The sequence below is a fragment of the Terrapene carolina genome, unplaced genomic scaffold (assembly GCF_002925995.2).
Source record: "Terrapene carolina triunguis isolate 2854851 unplaced genomic scaffold, T_m_triunguis-2.0 Scaffold23, whole genome shotgun sequence".
Lineage (NCBI taxonomy): Eukaryota > Metazoa > Chordata > Testudines > Emydidae > Terrapene > Terrapene triunguis.
Window position 1 is genome coordinate 13274605 of NW_020664374.1, and position 21979 is coordinate 13296583.

The window sequence follows — 21979 nt, forward strand, 5'->3', positions numbered from 1 at the left end:
CTGTCCCTGGAATTATCATGGACAAGTCTGCCATTCCCATCTATAGTGGATCAACACCATTATTAGAGTTCCTTTTGCTTCTGATGTACTTAAAGAACTCTTTATTGTCTTTAATTCGGCGGGGCATGGAGGGCTCCTTTTCTACTTTGACTTCCCTTATCAATTTTCTACAATTCCTAGCTTCTAATTTATATTCATTGCTATCAACCTCCCACTTTTTTCCCATCTGTTATACATTGCATTTATTTTTTACAGCTGCTTTCACTTCCCTACTAAGCCAGACTGTTTTTGTTTGTTTGTTTGGGTTTAGTTTTTTTAACCATTGTAGTCTTCTTTCTTGATTATAGGATTGCGGCTTCTTGGGCATCTAGTAAATTGTTCTTAAACCATTTCCAATTATCCTCACTTTTTTCTGTTTACATTCTATTTCTCAGTGGATTTGGCTCATAATTGTTTCAGCTTTGTGAATTGGCCCCTTTAAATTATTATTATATTACTGGTTGGCACTTTATTACGTTTGCACATAACAGATATAATCATGCAATGGTCATTTTCCCCCAAGCAACCACTAATTTTAGTTCTGTGATCAATTTTTCTTGCTCTGTCTCCGGCAAAAGGAGGCAGTGGATGAATCCTGCTGGGGAAGAAGCAGATGTAAGAGAAGCTTTGCAGGGGCCAGGAAAAGAAGCCCAGAAGCAGATGACAAGAGGCAAAGCATAAGAAGTTATTAGTTTGGAAATTTATTTATTGAACTTTCATTTGGACCTTTCATTTGTTGCCCTGAAAAGGGCATGGATTTTATGTGACTTGGCTGGAGGGCTGAGCCACAAAAGACACAGTGAGAGGCAGTCGGCTTGCAATAGGCACGGGAGCCGAGGATAATGGCAACCTCATGCACTGACACAAGGGGGCATTATGGTGGTAAACCCAACCTATCACAACCTACGTTAAATCGATTAAAAACTGGCTTACTGATAGATCTCAAAATGTAATTGTAAATGGGGAATCATTAAGTGGGTGTGTTTCTAGTGGGGTACTCCAGGGATTGGTTCATGGCCCTATATGAACCATTTAATATTTTTAGCAATGACCTGCACAAAAACATAAAAGCATGCTGATAAATATAGATGAAACCTAGATTTGGGGAGTGATAAATAATGAAGAGGACAGGTCACTAATACAGCGTGCTCGGGATCGCTTTGTAAGCTTGGTATAAGCAAACAATATGTGTTTCAATAAGGATAAATGCAAATGTATGTATCTAGGAACAAAGAAAGTAGGCCATACTTATATGATGGGAGACGCTATCCTAGGAAACAGTGACTAAAAAAGACTTGGCTATCATGTGGATAATCAGCTGAACCTGAGCTCCCAGTGCAATGCTCTGGCTAAAAGGGCTAAGGTGATTCTTGGATGCATAAACAGGGAATATTGAATAGGAGAAGAGAAAGCATAAGAGCATAAGAACGTCCATACTGGGTCAAATCAATGGTCCATGTAGCCCAGTATCCTATCCTCCGACAGTGGCCAATGCCAATACTTCAGAGAAAATGAACAGAACAGGCAATCATCAAGTGATCCATCCCCTGTCATCCACTTCAAGCTTCTGGCAATCAGAGGCTAGGGACAGCCAGAGTACTGGGTTGTATCCCTGACCATCTTGGCTAGTAGCCATTGATGGACCTTACCTCTATGAACTTATCTAGTTCTTTTTTGAACCCTGTTATAGTTTTAGCCCTCACAACATTCCCTGGCAACGAGTTCCACAGGTTGACTGTGATTATATTACCTCTGTTATTTGGTACTGGTGTGATTGCTACTGTGCAGTACTCATGTGTACAATTCAAGAAAGAGGTGAAAAATTGGCCAGGATTCAGAGAAGAGACACGAGATGGATCGGGAAACACATCTGCTTGTGAGAGATTCAAGGAGCTAAGAATATTTTGCTTATTTAGCTTATCAAAGAGCAGGTAAGGGGCGATTTGATCACAGTCGACACGGCCACAGAAATTTTGTAATACAGGGCTCTTCAATCTAGCAGACAAAGGTATAACAAGATTCAGTGGTTGAAAGTTGAAGCTAGACAAATTCAGTCTAGAAATAAGGTGCACATTTTTAACAGTGAGTATAATTAATCTTTGGAACAACTTACTAAAGTTTTTGGTGGATCATGGATTCTTCATCACAGGAAACTTTAAAATCAAGATTGGAGGTTTTTCTAAAAGATATGATCTAGTTCAGTGGTTTTCAACATTTTTTCCTTTGTGGACCCCTAAAAAATTTTGAATGGCGGTATGGACCTCTTTGGAAATCTTAGACATAGTCTGTAGACTCCCAGGGGCCCAGGGTCCGCGGCCCATGGGTTGAAAACCACTGATCTAGTTCAAACAGAAGTTAATTCAGGAAAGTCGTTTGGCCTGTCTTATACAGGAGGTCAGACTAAACGATTACAATGGTTCCCTCTAGCCTTAAAATCTATGAAAGCTACAAAATATGATTTACAGGTAGTAGTACAGGCTCTGAAGTAAAAGCATTCAGAATATTTATCCAAAGTTCCACAGGTTTTGGAGAGCTGTTTCTTCATCACATTGTGTCTTTTCTATGTGGGGCCAGTGAAGATGCAGAAAGGCCAAGGGATGAGCCTGGCCACACAACCTGGTATCTACAGAAAAACCTGACCCAAACCCCACTGATTTCTGGCTAGATGTGGGTGTGACACTTCACCCCATATTTTTCATGGTTGTAGATAATGATATGATTATGACATAATTACGATGCAATTTGTACAAGATGAGTCATGGAAGGTGTCATTGGAAAAGTTATAATTTGTTGAATATGATTATCTTATTTGTGTGCATGTATAATTTTGGATCTAAAGGTATGAACATTGACTATGTATCTGTATTTCAAATGTAGTTACCCCTGAATGACATCATCTGTAAGCAAGATGCAATCCAGCCTAGACAGCTGGTTGTGAAGGGCCTATTCAGGGTAATGGGCCATTAGGAAAAACAATAGGCTTTAGGAGATGGCCTGTGATGGGATAGGATCTGAGTTACTACAGTGAATTCTTTCCTGGGTGTCTGGCTGGTGAGTCTTGCCCACATGCTCAGGGTTTAGCTGATTGCCATATTTGGGGTCGGGAAGGAATTTTCCTCGAGGGCAGATTGGAAGATGCCCTGTTTTTTGTTTTTTTTTGCCTTCCTCTGCAGCATGGGGCATGGGTCACTTGCTGGAGGATTCGCTGCACCCTGAAGTCTTTAAAGCACAGAATATCAGGGTTGGAAGGGACCTCAGGAGGTCATCTAGTCCAATCCCCTGCTCAAAGCAGGACCAAGCCCCAACTAAATCCCCAAATCCCTAAATGGCCCCCTCAAGGATTGAGCTCACAACCCTGGGTTTAGCAGGCCAATGCTCAACCCATGATTTGAGGACTTCAGTAGCTCAGACATAGGTTAGGGGTTTATTACAGGAGTGGGTGGGTGAGATTCTGTGGCCTGCGTTGTGCAGGAGGTCAGACTAGATGATCATAATGGTCCCTTCTGACCTTAAAGTCTATGACTCTATTAAAAAAAAAAAAAAGCTTATCCCACACCTGGTGAGCCTTCCTGAGAATGCTCCAGACAGCCTGTAAGTAATAGCTGCTATTACTCAGCAGGGCATGTGACCAGACCACATGACACCGATCTCCATTTTGGGTACCTGTATTTTTCCACAAACTGGGCAGGGAACTGTTTTTGGAACAAAGAATTCCCGCCATATGTTAAAGCTATACAAGGTGGGGTGTGACATCATCAGGGGCCTCACTCCCCACACAAGAGAACTCCTGAAAACACCTGAGGAACGAAGATTGGAGGACTGGGGGAAGTGCTGGTCCCAGGCTAAAAGGATTTCTAACCTGTGTATGGAAACCTGGTGAACTGCTTGTACCATCAGCCAGGGTGAGAAATTGCTAATTCATATCCAATCTATCTAGTATTTTAGGTTTGGTTTGTGGTTTTGTTTATTTGCTAGGTAATCTGCTTTGATCTGTTTGCTATCACTTATAATCACTTAAAATCTATCTTTTTGTAGTTAATTAACTTGTTTTATGTTTTAATCTAAACCAGAGTGCCTTTGATGGAAGTGTCTGGGGAAAATCTCAGCTTGGTTTAAAACAAGCGTATTGTGCATATTCCTCTCCACATTGAGGGAGAGGTGAACTGGGTAATAAATTAATACTGGTCAGGGTTTTAATCAGGGCAGGATGGTACAGCTCTGGGGTCCTAGGCTGCGGGACTGGGGGTTATTTTGGCTTCAGCCTCTCTATAGTTGGTTCATGCAGTGGCTGGCCAAAGTCTGCATGCAACTGTAGCTGGGTGTGTCCCTGCCTGTGTGAATGCTGGTGGGAGTGGTCTATAGCCTGTCATAGCAGCACAGTGCTGAGAGGGAGTCCAGGCTTGTGAGTCAGAGGGCTCAGAGGTAACCCAGTTCCAGACGGCACCCAGGGGTGAACCCGTCACAATTGGGCCTCTCTCTCCATGTTTCTCCCAGAATCCCATCAATGGCAGCATGGTTTTCCCCACTTACATTCTTCCCAAACCTTTTACTCTCTGTCTCTTCCCATTGTGTATGCAGTGTTGATGTAGCCATGTTGGTCCCAGGATATTAGAGAGGGTGAGGTGATATATTTTATTGACCCAGCTTCTATTGGGGAGAGAGACAAGCTTTTGAGCCACACGGAGCTTTTCTTTTTCCTTTCTCTGGCCTGAAGAAGAGCTCACTGTGGCTCGAAAGCTTACCTTTTCCCATTATTGGCTTTATTAATTCTATTGTTACTATCACACCTAGTACTGTGACCCTGTGCCTGAAATAGTGTCGCTGGTCTCATTGAGCAGCCTCCCTTTCCTCTGTTAAATTCCTCTTTAAAACCCTGTTCTCTGAACAATTCCTTCTCCCTCACATCTTCAATAATCCTCCATTTGTAGTCCTATTTTATTTGTGAAATCCCTTCAACTGGGAATCTTCCAAATCCATGTTTGTTAAATGCTAAGTAAAGTAAAATAAAAGTAAATAATCTCATCAACAGAAGCCTAAAGAACAACCTCAGTTATTTAAATATCATTTGATAACCTAGGTTTCAGATAAATTAGGGAATTGAACTCACAGAAGACATGGGACAAGACACTGTTTCAGATAAGAGGGAGCTTCAAACGATTGGGGTAAGGATAATTAAAGTTGCATTTGAAAAACCCAGGAGAAAAATTGAAGAACAAACTATGGAAGGAGAGATGGAGATTATTTTCAAAAGTGGCTTCAAATCATCTGTTTAGAACAGTTTTAAATGAAAAATAAACATGATTTACAAGTAACTTAGGCATCATGGGTGAAATTCTGGCCCTATTGAGGTAAGTGGGGCCAGGATATTGCACTATATTTCTAAAGCTTAAGTTCATTTTAGGGCTGTCAAGCGATTAAAAAAATTAATCTTGATTAATCACGTGATTAAAAACATTAATCAGGATTAATTGCGCTATTAATAATAGAATACCATTTATTTAAATATTTGTGGATGTTTTCTACATTTTCAAATATATTGATTTCAATTGCAACAAAGACTACAAAGTGTACAATGTTCACATTATATTTATTTTTGATGACAAGTATTTGCACTGTAAAAAACAAAAGAAATAGTATTATTCAGTTTACCTAATACAAGTACTGTAGTGCAATCTCTTTATCATGGAAGTTGAACTTACAAATGTAGAATTATGTACAAAAAACTGCAATCAAAAATAAAACAATGTAAAACTTTAGAGCCTGCAAGTCCACTCAGTCCTACTTCTTGTTCAGTCAATCGCTCAGGTAAACAAACTTGTTTGTATTTGCAGGATGTAATGCTGCCCACTTCTTGTTTACAATGTCACCTGAAAGTCAGAACAGGTGTTCTCATGGCACTGTTGTAGCCGGCGTTGCAGGACATTTACGTGCCAGATGTGCTAAAGATTCATATGTCCCTTCTTGCTTCAACCACCATTCTAGGGGGCATGTGTCCATGCTGATGACGAGTTCTGCTCGATAACAATCCAAAGCAGTGAGAACCGATGCATGTTCATTTTCATTATCTGAGTCAGATGCCACCAGTAGAAGGTTAATTTTCTTTTTTGGTGGTTCGGGTTCTGTAGTTTCCGCATCAGAGTGTTGCCCTTTTAAGACTTCTGAAAACATGCTCCACACCATGTCCCTCTCAGATTTTGGAAGGCACTTCAGATTCTTAAACTGTGGATCGAGTGCCGAATCTATCCGTAGAAATCTCACATTCATACCTTATTTGCGTTTTGTCAAATCTGCAGTGAAAGTGTTCTTAAGATGAACAACGTGCTGGGTCATCATCCAAGACTGCTATAACATGAAATATATGGCAGAATGCGGGTAAAACAGAGCAGGGGACATACAATTCTCCCCCAAGGAGTTCAGTCACAAATTTAATTAACACATTATTTTTTTAATGAGCATCATCAGCATGGAAGCATGTCCTCTGGAATGGTGGCTGAAGCATGACGGGGCATACGAATGTTTAGCATATCTGGCACGTAAATACCTTGCAATGCCAGCTACAAAAGGGCCATGCAAATGCCTGTTCTCACTTTCTGGTGTAAATAAGAAGTGGGCAGCATTATCTCCTATAAATGTAAACAAACTTGTTTGTTTGAGTGACTGACTGAACAAGAAGTAGGACTGAATGGACTTGTAGGCTCTAAAGTTTTAAATTGTTTTGTTTTTGAGTGCAGTTATGTAACAAAAAAATCTACATTTGTAAATTGCACTTTCACGACAGAGATTGCACTACAGTACTTGAATGAGGTCAATTGAAAAATACTATTTTTTAAATCATTTTTACAGTGCAAATATTTGTAATAAAAATAATATACACTTTGATTTCAATTACAACACAGACTACAATATATTTGAAAATGTAGAAAAACATCCAAAATATTTAATACATTTCAGTTGGCATTCTATTGTTTTAATTAATTTTTTTAATCGCAATTAATTTTTTTGAGTTAATCACGTGAGTTAACTGCGATTAATCGACAGCCCTAGTTCATTTATAAATATGTTCTTTAAGTCACTGCCTCACACATTTGTTTTCTCTTTGTGGGGTATTTTAGTGCAATATCTAGAGGGACAATCATCCATCTCAGGCTTATGTTGTGCAGAGTGAAACTAGCCGCATAGTGAGAGGGAAGCTTTGCCAGGATTGTCGTCCATGTTTCTTGTTAGGTTCATGAAGGGATTATATACTGATACACTCAGCAATCCACACTGTGCACACACAAACATATACCTTTGTTTTCATGTATCTCAAATGATTTTGACCTTTCTAACCATGGGGATCTCAGCAGGGGGAAAACATTTTTCCAAACGATTGAGACACAGATCACGAATCACTGACTGCAATATGAGCACTTTCCTAGTTCGGGAAAAAAGCCATTTTCAGAACGAGGTTAACAACAAAATGTATGCTACAGGGGAACAGTGCTTCATAGTGAGGAATGAGCAAATGTATGATTGAGGTTTTTATGAAGTGCTTACTACTTACAGCACAATGTGTTACTATCAGATCAATTGAGGTAAAAAAATATGATGTGCAACTATGAAAGTTATGGGGAGACTGTGCTGCAGAAGCTCCAAAATTGCAAACTGGAACACATACATGTAATAAAATGCTAATGTGAAGATTTCAATAACATTAATTTGGTTACGTTTCACATGAGTAGAATTTTCAATTGTTGGTTAGTGTTAAATGTATAATTTAATGTAACTATATGCACTGTCTCTCTAGTTAATGGACGTTAAATTCTGGAAATTTAATTTTGTGGTTTTGGATGTTTTTGTGTTTATATAGTATTAAGTTTGTTCAGGTTTTCTTTATAGAGTTATTTGTAAGACTATTGTCTTTGGTCATATATACCATTATTATATATTTCATTAAAATTTATTTTAATTTATAATTTTAAAATAATTGTTTTCATTTTTGTTTAGTGTTGTGGATTCCTCTATGATTATCTTCACATTATAGGTGTAATCTGGATAATTAGATTGTCCTCAAGAACAGATGCTGATTTTTTTTTTATTTTTGACACTACAGATGAAAATAACTAAATTACCTAAGAACTGCAGATACAATAGTGAAGTTAGCACTAGTGTTACATGTTGGCGGGCCTTTTAAGGGTAGGTAGGTTAGCCACATCCCTGTGGGATTAGGGGCCCCTTTCCCCATCTCCTGATGAACTGGGTGATTTCTGTACAAAGGGCTGAGAACACAGTTTGAGGGAAGACCCACAAAGGCAGAGTGAAAACAATGAGCAGTCCTTCTGGCACCTTAGAGGCTAACAAATTTATTTGGGCATAAGCTTTCATGGGGTAGAACCCGCTTCATCAATACATGAAATACCTGCTCCTGTATTTTCCAGTCCATGCATCTGATGAAGTGGGTTCTAGCCCATGAAAGCTTATGCCCAGATAAATTTGTTAGTCTCTGAGGTGCCACAAGGACTCCTCGTTGTTTTTGCTGACACAGACTAACACGGCTACCACTGTAAAGGCAGAGTGAGTTAGCTGGTGGGTCTGCTGGAGACTATGAGGGGGGACTCAGGGAAGGAGCCAGGGCCTGAAAGGCAGCCCAGGCGGGACTGGGACCGAAGAGGGAAGCGGGGGCTGAAGAGGAGCGCAACTGGGCCATAACCTCCAAGTGATGGTGACTGGCACATCACATGCAGAAACGCTCCCTTTGCACCACACGTCGATCCTGCAGCCCAGGGGAGCTACAGCCGCTCCTTGCCCCCCCGACCCGTCTCTGTGCCCACGGCGGGGCTCCGCCTCCGGGGCGTCTCCGCGGCTCGGGTCCCCGCCCCGCATCAGGGTCCCCGGCCGGGGGGCGGGGCTAGCTCAGGCCCCATCCCCGGAGGGGGCGGGGCTTCTCCACGCTTCGCCATGACGAACAAATGACCGCGCGGGGAATGAGATTGAAGTTCCAGCGAGGCGAGCGCGTTCTCTGCTTCGAGCCCGACCCCACCAAGGCCCAAGTGCTCTATGATGCCAAGGTGACCCACCGGCCGCGCGCGCGCCGCTCCCCAGCCCCGCCCCGGCCTCCTCGCGCCCACCCCCCCTTCGCGCCGGGCCCGCAGTCGGCGGAAGCGGTTGCTCCGCCCGGCCGCGGGGTGTGTGTGTGTGTGTGTGTGACACAGCGAGACAGGCCCCGCCCCGCCCGCTGGGGTCTGGCCCAAGGGGCTCCTGGTCCCTCCCCCCATTGTCCGCTGTCTCCAGCCGGGCGCCCCGGTCTCTCCCACCAGAGCCTCGGGCCGGGCAGGCTCCACTTTCAAGTCCGCCGCCTCCGCCCCGCCCCCGGCGCGGTGCAGCGTCACACCGGGGCCTGGCTGCTGCCGCTGCCCGACCCCGCCAGGGGGCAGCAGCCCCCGCTGCCTCCCGGCCGCCGCGCTGAGCCCCGCGTCCTACTGGCCCCTTTCCCCGCCGCGCTTAGCGCCTGGGACCCGCGCGGGAGTCAGCGGCCCCGGTCCGGGCGCCCAGTTCCTGGGGCATCAGTCGGGCTCAGGCACTTCGGTACCTTGGAGCATCCGGGCCTGAGGCCGCCAGCGAAGCGCTTCGTCCGCTCCGAGCTGCGTCCCTGGCTTGGTTAACATCCTTTCCCGGGCGGATGTGCTCGGCGTGGGAGACGGTGGCAGCTGTGCGGGGGCTGCCAGTCACGGGCTCGCTCGTGGTAATAAAAGCTGTGAGCGAGGAGACCTCCCCTCAGAGCAGGACTCTTCATATCCTAGAAACAGGACTGGTGTGAACGGGCCTGGGCCAGACACCTGCCCACCCCTCAATTCTGCAACATAGTCTCCACGCTAGAGTTAAGTCCTATGAGCCTTTAATAGGTACAGTACTGTTAGGGAGCCCTCCTTGGTAAAAGCATCTTAATTTGGCACTTCAAGTCAAAGGTACTGTTTTATTAAGCAGAAGCAGAGTGGGTAAAGTGGCAGTGTGATGAATTACATAGGGTACGTCTTCACTACCCGCTGTATTGGCGGGTAGCAATCGATTTATCTGGGATCAATATATCGCGTCTCGTTAAGACGTGATATATCGATCTCCGAACGCGCTCACCGTCGACTCCGGAACTCCACCAGAGCGAGCGGCGGTAGCGCAGTTGACGGGGGAGCTGCGGCCGTCGATCCCGAGCCGTGTGGACCCCAGGTAATTCGATCTTAGGCTTGGTCTACACTTACCCCCCAAGTCGAAGTAAGGTATGCAAATTCAGCTACGTGAATAACGTAGCTGAATTCGACATACCTTACTTCGAACTTACCGCGGTTCAGACGCGGTCCACACGCGGCAGGCAGGCTCCCCGTCGACTCCGCGGTACTCCTCTCGTTGAGCTGGAGTACCGCAGTCGACAGCGAGCGCTTCCTGGTTCGATTTATCGCGTCCAGACCAGACGCGATAAATCGAACCCGGAACTTCGATCCCCAGCCGTCGAACTACCCGGTAAGTATAGACCAGCCCTTAGATACTTCGACTTCAGCTACGCTATTCGCGTAGCTGAAGTTGCGTATCTTAGATCGCTTTCCCCCCCCCCCCCCAGTGTAGACCAGCCCATAGTGTTGGCTAAGTGGTTGATTTCTAGGCATTCTGACGTAAAACAAAAGGTGTAAAAAAGAAATGTAATATTGGTTTGAGGTGTTAACTAAATAACATTGAAACACCCTTTAAATTAACAACTAACTCAGGCTGTGTAATGGTGCAGATTGTTGTCTTTCCAGTTTCAGGGACTTCAGCAACTTTGATTTTTTTTTCCCCATCACACCCAAAGGATAGTCTGAAACCTTTAAGTCCAGTTTTAATTTCTGTGATAGAGGACTTATCAGCTTCTCTCTTTGAAGACTGCCCTTTTAGTTGCTATAAGAACATCCAGGCTTGTATGTCTGACCTGCTCCCTTTAGAGTTCCATTGGGATAGTTGCCGTAGGAGCTCCTTACAGTGGGTGTGGCGGAGTTGTGTATTATTTTGTTAATGCTCCCAAATGTATTTGCAAAAGATATAGAAAAACAAAAAGACCAATTCTCTTCTGTGACCCTGGCTCCTTAGCTGGATCACAACTCCTATGATGGACTGCGTTGATTCAACTGGTGAGAAGACTGCAGTGCATCACAGTAGATGTGTTACAGGTCTAGTGAGGGAGCCAGGCCCATAGACGAGAATGTGGGCATGAAGCACCTGAACTACACGAGGCACTGCAACAGCACAGGTGGATACAAATTAATGTTGACCTGAAACAAAATTTTTTGGTTCAGTTCCGCAAACCAAAATATTTCAATTAAACTGAATATTTAGTTTTGATTTTCCAGTGGAAAATAGAAAAAATTCAGCAACACTGAAATTGTGGAAGCTGCATTTTGTGCCCCAAAAAAACCCAAACAGAAAATTCCAGGCCATCTCTAGTTAATATGATTGACTTGATTAATGTGAACATTGTGGAAGAGATGAGGTTTCTAAAGGGATTTTCCTAAGAAGCACTATATAACACTCCTGATATGTGTGGTGTGTATGTTGAGTGTGTATTTAAATCTTATGTGAGGCACAATTGTCCAGACTAGATTTTAAGTTATTTGGCAAGATTTAAGGCAATCCTTCAATCTTCTAGATTGTTTAGTTTTTTGGGAGATATCAAAGTGAAAGTACTTTGAATTCAAGTCTGTTTATGAGAGTAGGTAGAATTGCGGTACTAGATGGAATAAAAGCACACTCTGTGAGGGGCTATGGCTGTATTAGCTTTTAGTATCAAGAATATCTCCATTCTCAAAATCTATCGTATTATCTCACTTGGAGTTCAGTTCAGAAATTCGCAAAGCATTGTTCTCTTAATTCTGCAGTTTGGCCCTACATGCTGTTCACGAGAAGAGCATTCAATAGTTTTAACTAAGCATTTGATCTTCCTTCTGTACCATGATGTTACTGGTTAGTCTCCTGTATTGAGGGTCTGCAGAAGCAACTCAGGAAGGAGATAAGAAGGCTACTTGTCCAAATGTGCGAATCCACACTGTTCCATCCCTCTTCTTCGGAGCACTTTTTGGGATGCTTTGAGATGGATAGGAAATGAGGACAGGGCACGGCCTATTGGTAGTCTCTTCAATGTTTAGATCTCAAGTCAGTACACAAACATTGTCTATCATCTTTGCTGCTCTTAGTAGTTCCATGGGCTCAGGAGAAGGTGCATGATTTCCTACAGTGTGGATGTTCAAAGGCAATTCATTAGGTTTCTGTTTACTCATAAGTATCCATTCCTTTTTTGCGCCCACAAACCCATTCCCTAAACACTCATTTCTATAGAAAGTGCATTGTAATCTTTGTATTATGCCACATTCTTTGTTTTCTTTTTCAGATTGTTGATATTGTTGTTGGAAAAGATGAGAAGGGCAGAAAGATTCCAGAATATCTGATCCATTTTAATGGTTGGAACAGAAGGTGAGAATATACAGAGCACCATTTTATTTAAAAAGTTTTTGTATTTACAAAATCTTTTCAGTGGCATGCCATAGCCTACAGGATGGTGTAGGGTAAGAAATAAGTAGACGTTAGGTTTTGGGCCTAAATTAGCGTAAGGATAGAGGAGTATGGGAAATGGAAGTTGCTAGTGTAAGAAAGTTGGAAATAGTGTTATGGGCAGGAGCCTACCAGTTTCACGGCTGTGAAAAACACATCACAGACGGAGAAATAAGCCCTTCCCCGTGAAATCTGATCTCCCCAAAATCAGCTGGGCTGGGGAGGGACAGGACATGTCTTTCCCCTGCACAGCTGTTATCAGAGGGAGATCAGACCCACCTCCACACTTCTGCGCTGCAGCAGCCCCAGTGCTGGGCTCCAGGCGTCTGCCTCCCGCGGCTCTTGCCAGTGCTCGGGGCACCTGGGTTGGGGGCTGCTATCGCTGCCCGCAACTCCTGCCATGGCTCTGGGCTGCTGCTCCCCACCCTCCCCCCGGCAGCTCCTGCTGGGGCTGGGGGCTGCCCAGGCTTCATCCGGAGCTCAGAGACCTAGGCTGGGGGCTGCCACACCCTGCAGCTCCAGCTCCTGCCCAGCTTGCTCTACCTCCTCATCCCATCCACCCCCCTCCACGGCTCCAGCCGGGCCTCGTGGCTTTCACTCCTAGTAGTTCCTGGCCTGGGAGCCCACAGCTCCATCCCTCGCAGCTCCTGTCAGACTCAGGGCTGCCCCCCCCCGTCCCCCGCCGTGGCTCCTGCCCAGGCTCAGGGACCTAGGTCGGGGGCTGCTCCCCCTGCAGCTCCAGTCGGGACTCGGGGCTTTCACCCCCCACAGCTCCTGGCTTCCGTCCCCCCTTCCCTCCCCGGCTCCTGCCCTGGCTCAGAGCTGCTGCCCCCCAAGGCTCCTTCGTGGGCTTCTGGCCACCCAGGCTCAGGGATTCTGCCCCTCCCTTCCTGGCTCCTGCCCGGGCTTGGGGCTTCAGCCCCTGCGGCTTCTGCCGGGGCTCAGGGCGCCCGAGTTCGGGGCTTCAGCCCCCACAGCGCTTGCTGGGGCTTGGGGCTTCTGCCAGGGCCAGGGCACCCATTTTTGAAATTGTCTGGGGCGTCTAGGCATGGGCCCCATGAGCCCATGCCTTAATCCACCACTGGCCCTGACTAGTAGCTAGGAGCCCCTGCTTGGAGCACTCCCAGCAGCACTGGGGGGATCGCACCTACTTCCACCTCCAAGAGCCTCCTCCAGCTGCGGGAAACTCCGCAGCTGCTGCCTTCAAAGATGGTCTCTGAAGGCAACACAGAAGTGAGTATGGCAATCCTGCAACCCCCCTACAACAGCTTTGGGCCTCCTCACGATCCCCTTTTGGATCAGGACCCCCACAGTTACAACACAGTGAAATTTTCAGATGCAAACATCTGAAATTGTGAAATTGACCAATTTTAAGACCCTGCGGGCATGAAATTGACCAAAGAGAACCTTGATTTTGGTAGGACCCTAGTTATCGGAAAGTAAGAGTTAGGAAGGATATGGCTCAGGGTTATAATACCATTATGTTTTGGTTATAACTGGTTTGAGCAAGGTTTTTAACGAGTACTTTTAAAAGTTGTGAATGTTTTATTAAAATGCTATCTATATTGATAGTATAGGAAAGACGTTGACGCAGATGTTAATTTAAATGAAGTGTAATATAAAGAGCCAGTAAGAAGGTGGTGGGAATATAATTATGGAAAAGGGCAGTTTAAAGTTACTTAGTATTATAATTGAGTATAAAAGGAGTAGCCTTTCTAAATTTCAGGAGATCTCCAATTAACATAAAAAGGGTACTGTTAGGTTCCAGGATTATAAAGCTGTATTTCTCTCTGTTGTTGCACTGATTACCCATTGATAATTTGAGTGTAATTATAATTGTAGTATTTATATTAATTGGGAACATTTCAATATAAAGATTACTATACCTTCGTAGGAAGAAATAATACTATAATGAAAAAGGAGGACTTCAGTCATCTTTATTTTGTGAATACCTTTAATAAATGCTTTCTATGGGACTAATTGATTTATGTTGACATATTGGTTTGTGGCCCCTGTGTGGTTGGAAACTCAAACTCTGTCTCTGTCATAATCTGAGTTGCTTGATGGTGAAGTCTGGAAACATTCTGATGTTGACAGAATATTCCTTAACATGATCTTGTTGCTTCAAGTACTTCAACTTGTAAAGTTAAGGAGAAAGTATCTTTCTGTCTGTCTGTCTGGCAAAATAAAGCCAAAGGATGGTGCAAAAAGATGCAAGTCTATATCATAGTACCCCTTAATTCCAGATTTTGCTTCTAAAGAGCACTAAAATATTACTTTGTAGATGACTGTAAATCTACATTTGTCATTCAGTATTTATTGGTAAAGTCAGTTTCTATTTATTAAAATTTTTTTCTTTTGCCCCATATTTAGCTGGGATAGATGGGCAGCTGAAGATCATGTTCTTCGTGATACAGACGAAAACCGCAGATTACAACGTAAATTGGCAAGAAAAGCTGTAGCTCGCATGTAAGGAATATGTTTATCTCTTGACTTCAAATGGCTTTCATTCAAAATAACTATATACCAGTTCTTAAAGAGAAGACTTGCTATAAAATTCCTGTGTACTGGATCCACATCCTTCGGAAGAAACATTACTGACAAGTACCTTGGGGAGACTTGAAGCAGGGCTCTTTCCCCAAAAACAAATATCTGTCTGTAATACTTGCTAGCCTTTTATGGCCGCAGAGAAGAACAGGGTGGCAGGAGTATAGTAAAATGTAAAAACATTGATGTGTCCACCACCGAATATTGTCCCTCAAGTAAATTATTTTTGAAATAATAAATACAATCACAAACATTTATTGCCTGTGCATATTTTATTCTTGCTTTTGCATATAGCATTGCTTCTTATGCTTTGGCAGCAGTAGTAAACAAGTGGAGTAATGACAGATTGAACAATTCACTCAAATTCTTCTTTAGGAGAAGAAAGGGAAGGAAGAAGAGACGTTGTCGGCTGCCTGGTGTTGACTCTGTGTTAAAAAGCCTTCCTGCTGAGGAAAACGATGAGAGCAGTGAAAATTGTGAGTTGTCTTCTCTTTGATTTGATGACTACACTTGCATAATGCTATTTACAAAATTGTTAACTTATTAAACTACTGTAGCATCTCAATTTTACAAACTTCTGAACAACCAGTTATATGAACAATTTTTCCCGAGTAGATGGGGGGGGACACATAACGAAAGCGATGTTGATGACGAACAAGTTGACATCCCTTCACATTCTGGTGCCTTCATTGTGTTGGTAATCACTTTGCAGTGATTTGAAGGACAAGAAAACAATGCAGGGCACCATACTGCAACATATCCTGTATCTACTGTAAATTGAGATATTCAGTTTTATGAACTCGATCCTCAATTCATGCATAAAACAAGTTTTACTGTAATTGTGAAAATTGAACTATCTGATTTGCTACTGGGTTTGGTATTATCTGCATGTAATAGCACTGGCTAGAATGTTAATATAACCATATGAAATATATTAAAAGGTTTTTATAAAAAATGAGCAGATGTTACACCAAGATATCCTTCTCCTCTCCCTACCCTTGAGGCAGACAGTACTCTTTGCTTCATTCAGCTCTTCTGGGCACTCTGGCCCAGATTTTTAAAGCTATTTATGGGTTGTTGCTCTCAGCATGTCAACACCTAACTGATTTAGGAGCTTAAATCTCATATTCAGAAAGGGATTTAGGCATGTAGTTGTTGCGATGCTGAGAACAGCAACACCTAAATATCTTTACAGATCTGGCCTCTACCCTTTGATCTGAGAGTAGTGTTGCTCTGTCTGGCCCCAGCCTCTCCTGTTGTCCTTGCCTGGTGGGCAAGGACTCTGATGCTTGTGCAGTTACCATTTTGGCTTGTCCTGATCTTCTGGGCAACAGGATTTTTCCCTACCTGCATGGTCAAGAGGTGTGTTTCTTGCCCCCAGCATGCTGGTTGTTGTTCCTGGCCTCTTTCTTCTATCAGCCATCTAGCCCAGGGCATTTTTCTAGTAACTTTAAGGTCTGTTTGTATTGTTTTGCAATGTGAACACTTCATTAGTATGCTGGCCATTGTCATTCCTCTGATTCAGACATCTTTACACCATTATTATTTACAACTTTTTCATTTCAGCATTTGGTATAACTTGCTCACAACTTGCATTTGGGCATATGAAGTGATATTTATTTAAAACCTTTTGCTTACAACTAGAGTCCAGTGAAAATTAAAAAGAGCTACTGGTTGTAGAAAAATGTTGTGAATTTGCATATATTGGGGAATGTTCATCATTTAAAGTTGATATATGAACATTCTGTTTGTTTGAGCTTCCTAACTATTGCACGCTAAAATACTTAAAATATTCCTTCAGCATTTCTAGTTTATACCTCATTACAAAAACCAAACCAAACAGTCTTGAATTAAACGTTACAAAGTGAAAAATTGTTGGGTATGAATCTATGTCCAATGTAATATGCAGAATAAATTTGCTAAATATCAAAGATAACTAATTTCTCTCTTAAACAGCTATAAGTAGTTCTTCTGATGACAGTGATGAAGGAACCGATGAAGAAATAAAAAGTGAAGAAAGTGACATTGAAGAGAGGACAGACATGGTATATTTCTATGAGCTCCCTTAATTTTAATAATACTTAGTACTTTACATGATTGAAAACTGGGAAAATTGAGACAGGTTAAGTGAATTAATTGCTCAAGGCCATGCAGCATGTAGTCATAGGGCCAGGACTAGAACTCATGATTATTGACTCTTAACAGAGGTCTTATTGTAGTAGAGCTATTCAAACTCATAGATGACGTTTTACTCCCTTAGATGGCATTGATCTCAATACAAAATGTATTAACTTAGACTTGTTCCTCTTATTCTATTTCCACTCTTAAGGTCTGCCAGCAAACAGCACTACCCGGATTTATAGTTAGTGTAAAATGTTACTAGTCTCTTCAGGTGAAGCAGATTCTAATGCCATCAGGATTTTAATGGCTGATGTACACGGTTTCTTTAAAGAGGGTCTGCCAACTCACATTAGGCTAAAATTTAGACCTATTTGTAAGAATCTAAGACCAGTAGAAATATTTCCACTGTACAAAAACGTCAGTGGAAACAGGTGTGCGAAAGCTGTTTGTAATCTAAACACTGCAGGAGAGATAATTTGAGAGCGAAATTGGTTATAAACAAATAGAAAGTGACCCAATTGATAATTAAATTATTATTAAATTAAATGTAACGTGAAAGAGCAAAAAGCAAACAGGAAAACAGTGAAAAAATGAATAGAATTTTTAAAACAGGACTTTGAAATAAATTGAAGGTGTTACTGTAAGAAACTACATTTTGTACTCTTACATGTATTTTACCATACAAGTAATTAGATTCAGTTTCTATTTTGCAGAAATTTTAATATTTGATCTAGTTTTGCCTAAAATACTACAGTAATTAACTAGTAACACTAATCATTTTTTCTTACACTGATTTGTGCTGTTGCAGAAAGAAGAACAAGAGATTCACACTAAAAGGGATATGGAAGAAAGAGCAATAAGCATAGAAATTCCTGAAGTTTTGAAAAAAAAGCTTGAAGAAGACTGTTATTATATTAACAGGAGAAAACGGGTATGATTGGTTAAATGAGGGAGAGTATATGAAAAAATACCTGAAGGCAGTCAAAAGATGCACTTGCATGTAGTGATTTCCATTATTTTAGCTAACTTGCTTTTACAGCAAAACTTCTAAGATTTCAGGGGATAAGGCTTCTAAATGCCTAGAGTACTGAATTACCAATATATTAATCTGTAAAATTGGGGTTCACATCTTTATTTGGTTTTGTTTTAGGAAATTTGGAATAGAACATTGAGCTAATCCTGTTCTGCTATCATATTTATATGTTCCCCAAAACTGGACACACAAGGGATTGAGCAAAAGTATAATTTAAGGAGCAAATTTGAAATATATGTATAAAGTTTTGCTGAATAGGCTAGTTAATTAGGCTAGGCAGTGGGTCACAAGTTAATGTTGTGGCTCATTGCTTAAATCCATAATTGTATTATTTGACAGTCATCAAATTGTCTCTTCAGCTAGTGAAACTGCCTTGTCAGAGAAATATAATAACTATCTTGGAGTCGTATGTGAAGAATTTTGCCATTAATGCAGCGTTTTCAGCTAATGAAAGATCTCGGCACCATCAAATGACTTCACATGTCAACATGAACCTTCATTATGTCCCACCAGAAAAGAAGTAAGTAATGTCTACCATTTGTTTGGGTGTAGAGGAAGAGCGGATTTGAATTTCAAGCCCAGGTTTTAGATGATGTGTGCTTTTGTGCCCATCCATATACAGTGGATTCATACCCCAGTGTGTAAGACAGCACAACAATATCAGGAAAACTTTATGTTTAGAGATGAGAAAATTACTATTATCCAAAGAGTTGATGTTGGAATTGCTAATAATAATACAAGGATATTACCACAATACTAATTTAACCATAAATTCCTTTATTAAGTCCAAAGGCCAAATGGTATTTTATACAATTGCTCTAAACATGCCTAATAGCCCAAAGGATGAGCAGTCTGTACACCCAATACAGCAACAAAGCATTCATAAGCATGTGATCAGTATACTTACAAATAGTTTCCCCTACATTTGGCATTCTCATCCTGGCGTTCTTCAGCATGATCAGGTAGGGTCTGACAAAGAACCCTCAAATTCATAACTTTTTATACCCTTCAACAAACAAATAATGTCATAGCTATTACTACTTTAGCTACCAAACAATTTGAGACAGTTCACCCCTATTTCCAGTCTTAATCCAGACAAGATTTACAACCTCCTTTCTCCCCAAGGCCTCTCCTCCTTCTTGCTGACCAATAGCTTTTTTTGTTGCACCTGGTTCACATGGGGCTTTACTTTTTAAAATAATACTGGTCTGTGGGATGGGAAGCTCCATCCTGGCTCCTTCTTGGACAGATTCTCTCTTATTTAAAACTATCTGCAGTCACCCCTTTTGGTCAGAGGCCCTCTTTTTAGAGACTTCACCTTACCTTATTAGTTATTCTTTGAACCAACATCCTCCCTAGTTAATTTCTTCTGGCCTTAGATTATTACTTTCAAGACCTCCTTTCTACTTGCTAGTTAGGGCCTTTCATTACAGCACATATATTTCCTTAACTGAATTTAAGCTAACTAATTCTTTAAGTGTATTTATTCTACACTTACATTACAATAAAGCATCACTCTCCCCTTCTGTCACATAAGTCGAGGCTTCTATTTTAGCCATTTTGTTAAGAATTTCTGTATATATGGGGCGTTTTCACCTCTGCATGACAGGAATCTAATTTTGAGCACTAAGAGGTACCTATCTTCCACTGTAGGGGCTGGTGTGAGACACCCCCTGCTGAAGTAAAGTTAAACTTTGAGCTTTATGAGTTGACACCTGGTCAAGTTATAGAAGCACAAACTCCAAAAGTGCAGGTGTATCACAAAATGCCTTCAGAGGATACCAGTTACAGGCAAGTCACTTTTCTTGTGTGATTAGGCTGCCGAATGCTCTTGACCTCAAGCATCACTATGCAGTGAAGATAAATGTGTGTAGAGATAAAACCATCCATACATGGCATGTTTGTGATTTTTTTGAAGCATATGATCCCTCCTGCTCAGAGGTTAACGCCTCTTAAAGTAACAGTCCGAATGGATGGGCTGTCCTATTTCAGGTTAACATTGGGGTGTAGTCTTGAATCCTTTTAAAAAAAAAAAAAAACCTTTAATTTTTTTTGTCATATTCTGTTTTAGCAATTCAGAATTGTCTTATTCCTTGCAGTGCTTCAGTTTGTACTATCATGTATCATTCACTATTTTGATAGGATAATGATACTTAGGTTCTTTTTGCAGTACAATATCCCAGACCAAACCAGTGCTTATCATGAGACATCAGAAATAGGAATAGAGAACTAAATGTAATTTTGTATTAATTTAAACTAGTGTATGTGTACTAATTGATACTATAAAAAAGCTAAAAACCGATTAGATTTTTAAATGTTGATTAAAATAAAACAAATTACAGCTAATGGGAACTGTGGGAAGCGGCGGGTCAGCACGTCTCTGTTGCCCGCTGCTTCCTGCAGCTCCCATTGGCCGGGAACGGCGAACCGCAGCCACTGGGAGCTGCGGGGAGCCGTGCCTGCTGACGGTCAATGTCAGCAAAATGTGTCTTAGTTCGCAATCAGATTATCCTGATGGGCCGCATGCGGCCCGTGGCCCGCTGGTTACCCACCACTGCTGTAACTAGTAACTTCAAAGCAACAATTCAGGACTCTTTGTCACTTACAAGCAAATTAAAGTCAAGGGATTATCTGCCACCTAAATTAGAGAAACTTCGTCCTCCTTACTGTTCACAAAGAGTCAACTAAATAATGAAATGGTATGCACTCTTTGAAAAACAATGCTTTCCCAAAAGCTGTAGTCCTTTGTCCTTTCTCTCCCATACTTTTGCACACCATTCTGTGGTCTGTTTATGTGAATTTACAGGTATTTCCTGTGGTGTCTTTATTAATGGGAGTGTCCCAGTTTTTCACCCATATTAACAACACCCATGTGAGATAAGAGTTGCCCTATTTTGTAGATCCGGGGTGAGCAAACTTTTTGGCCCGAGGGCCACATCTGGGTGGGGAAATTGCATGCAGGGCCATGAATCTAGGGCTGGGGCAGGGGGTTGGGGTGCGGAAGGGAGTGCAGGGTGTGGGAGGGGATGCGGTGTGCAGGAAGGTGCTCAGGGCAGGGGGTTGGGGTGCAGGAGGAGGTGCGGGGTGTGGCAGGGGGCTGAGGGGCAGGAGGGGTGTGGCAGGGGGCTCGGCAGGGTGCAGGAGGGGTGTGGCAGGGAGTTGAGGTGCAGGGTGCAAGAGGGGTTCGGGGTGCGGGCTCTGGCCCAGCGCCCCTTACCTGGAGCGGCTCCAGGGTGGCGGCAGCCCGCAGCAGGGCTAAGACAGGCTCCCTGCCTGCCCTGGCCCCGTGCCGTGCCACTACCGGAAGTGGCCAGCACCACGTCCCTGTGGCCCTTGGGGGAAGGGGGGTCAGAGGGCTCCACGCGCCGCCCTCGCCTGCGGGTACCTCCCCCGAAGCTCCCATTGGCCGCGGTTCCCTAACCTAGAACTGAATTCTCCTCTTCCTCCTTTTCAACCTTTTCTCTAGTGTTGAGTTATGTAAAGAAATGGTGGATGGACTGAGGATAACCTTTGACTTCATTCTTCCATTGATCTTGCTCTATCCCTATGAGCAAGCACAGTTTAAGAAGGTGACTTCATCCAAATTCTTTCTTCCAATCAAAGAAAATGCAGCAAACACTAACAGGTAAGTTGGATAGACTCTGAATTGTGTCATGAGGCAGCAAACACGTTATTTTGTTGAGCACTGAAATA

General features: G+C 42.7%; 1 protein-coding gene across 1 annotated transcript in view; it reads left to right on the forward strand.

Moving 5' to 3' along the window:
- The first annotated feature begins 8960 nt into the window (after positions 1-8960).
- LOC113406224 (male-specific lethal 3 homolog) overlaps positions 8961-21979 on the forward strand; it is a 36684-nt gene continuing 23665 nt past the window's right edge. Inside the window, exons 1-8 of the mRNA XM_026649597.1 lie at positions 8961-9086; positions 12425-12507; positions 14959-15054; positions 15508-15608; positions 17089-17177; positions 18062-18184; positions 18646-18806; positions 21753-21911. Of these exons, the coding sequence (XP_026505382.1) occupies positions 8988-9086; positions 12425-12507; positions 14959-15054; positions 15508-15608; positions 17089-17177; positions 18062-18184; positions 18646-18806; positions 21753-21911 (911 nt within the window). The 5' untranslated portion in view covers positions 8961-8987. The remainder of the gene's footprint in view (positions 9087-12424; positions 12508-14958; positions 15055-15507; positions 15609-17088; positions 17178-18061; positions 18185-18645; positions 18807-21752; positions 21912-21979) is intronic.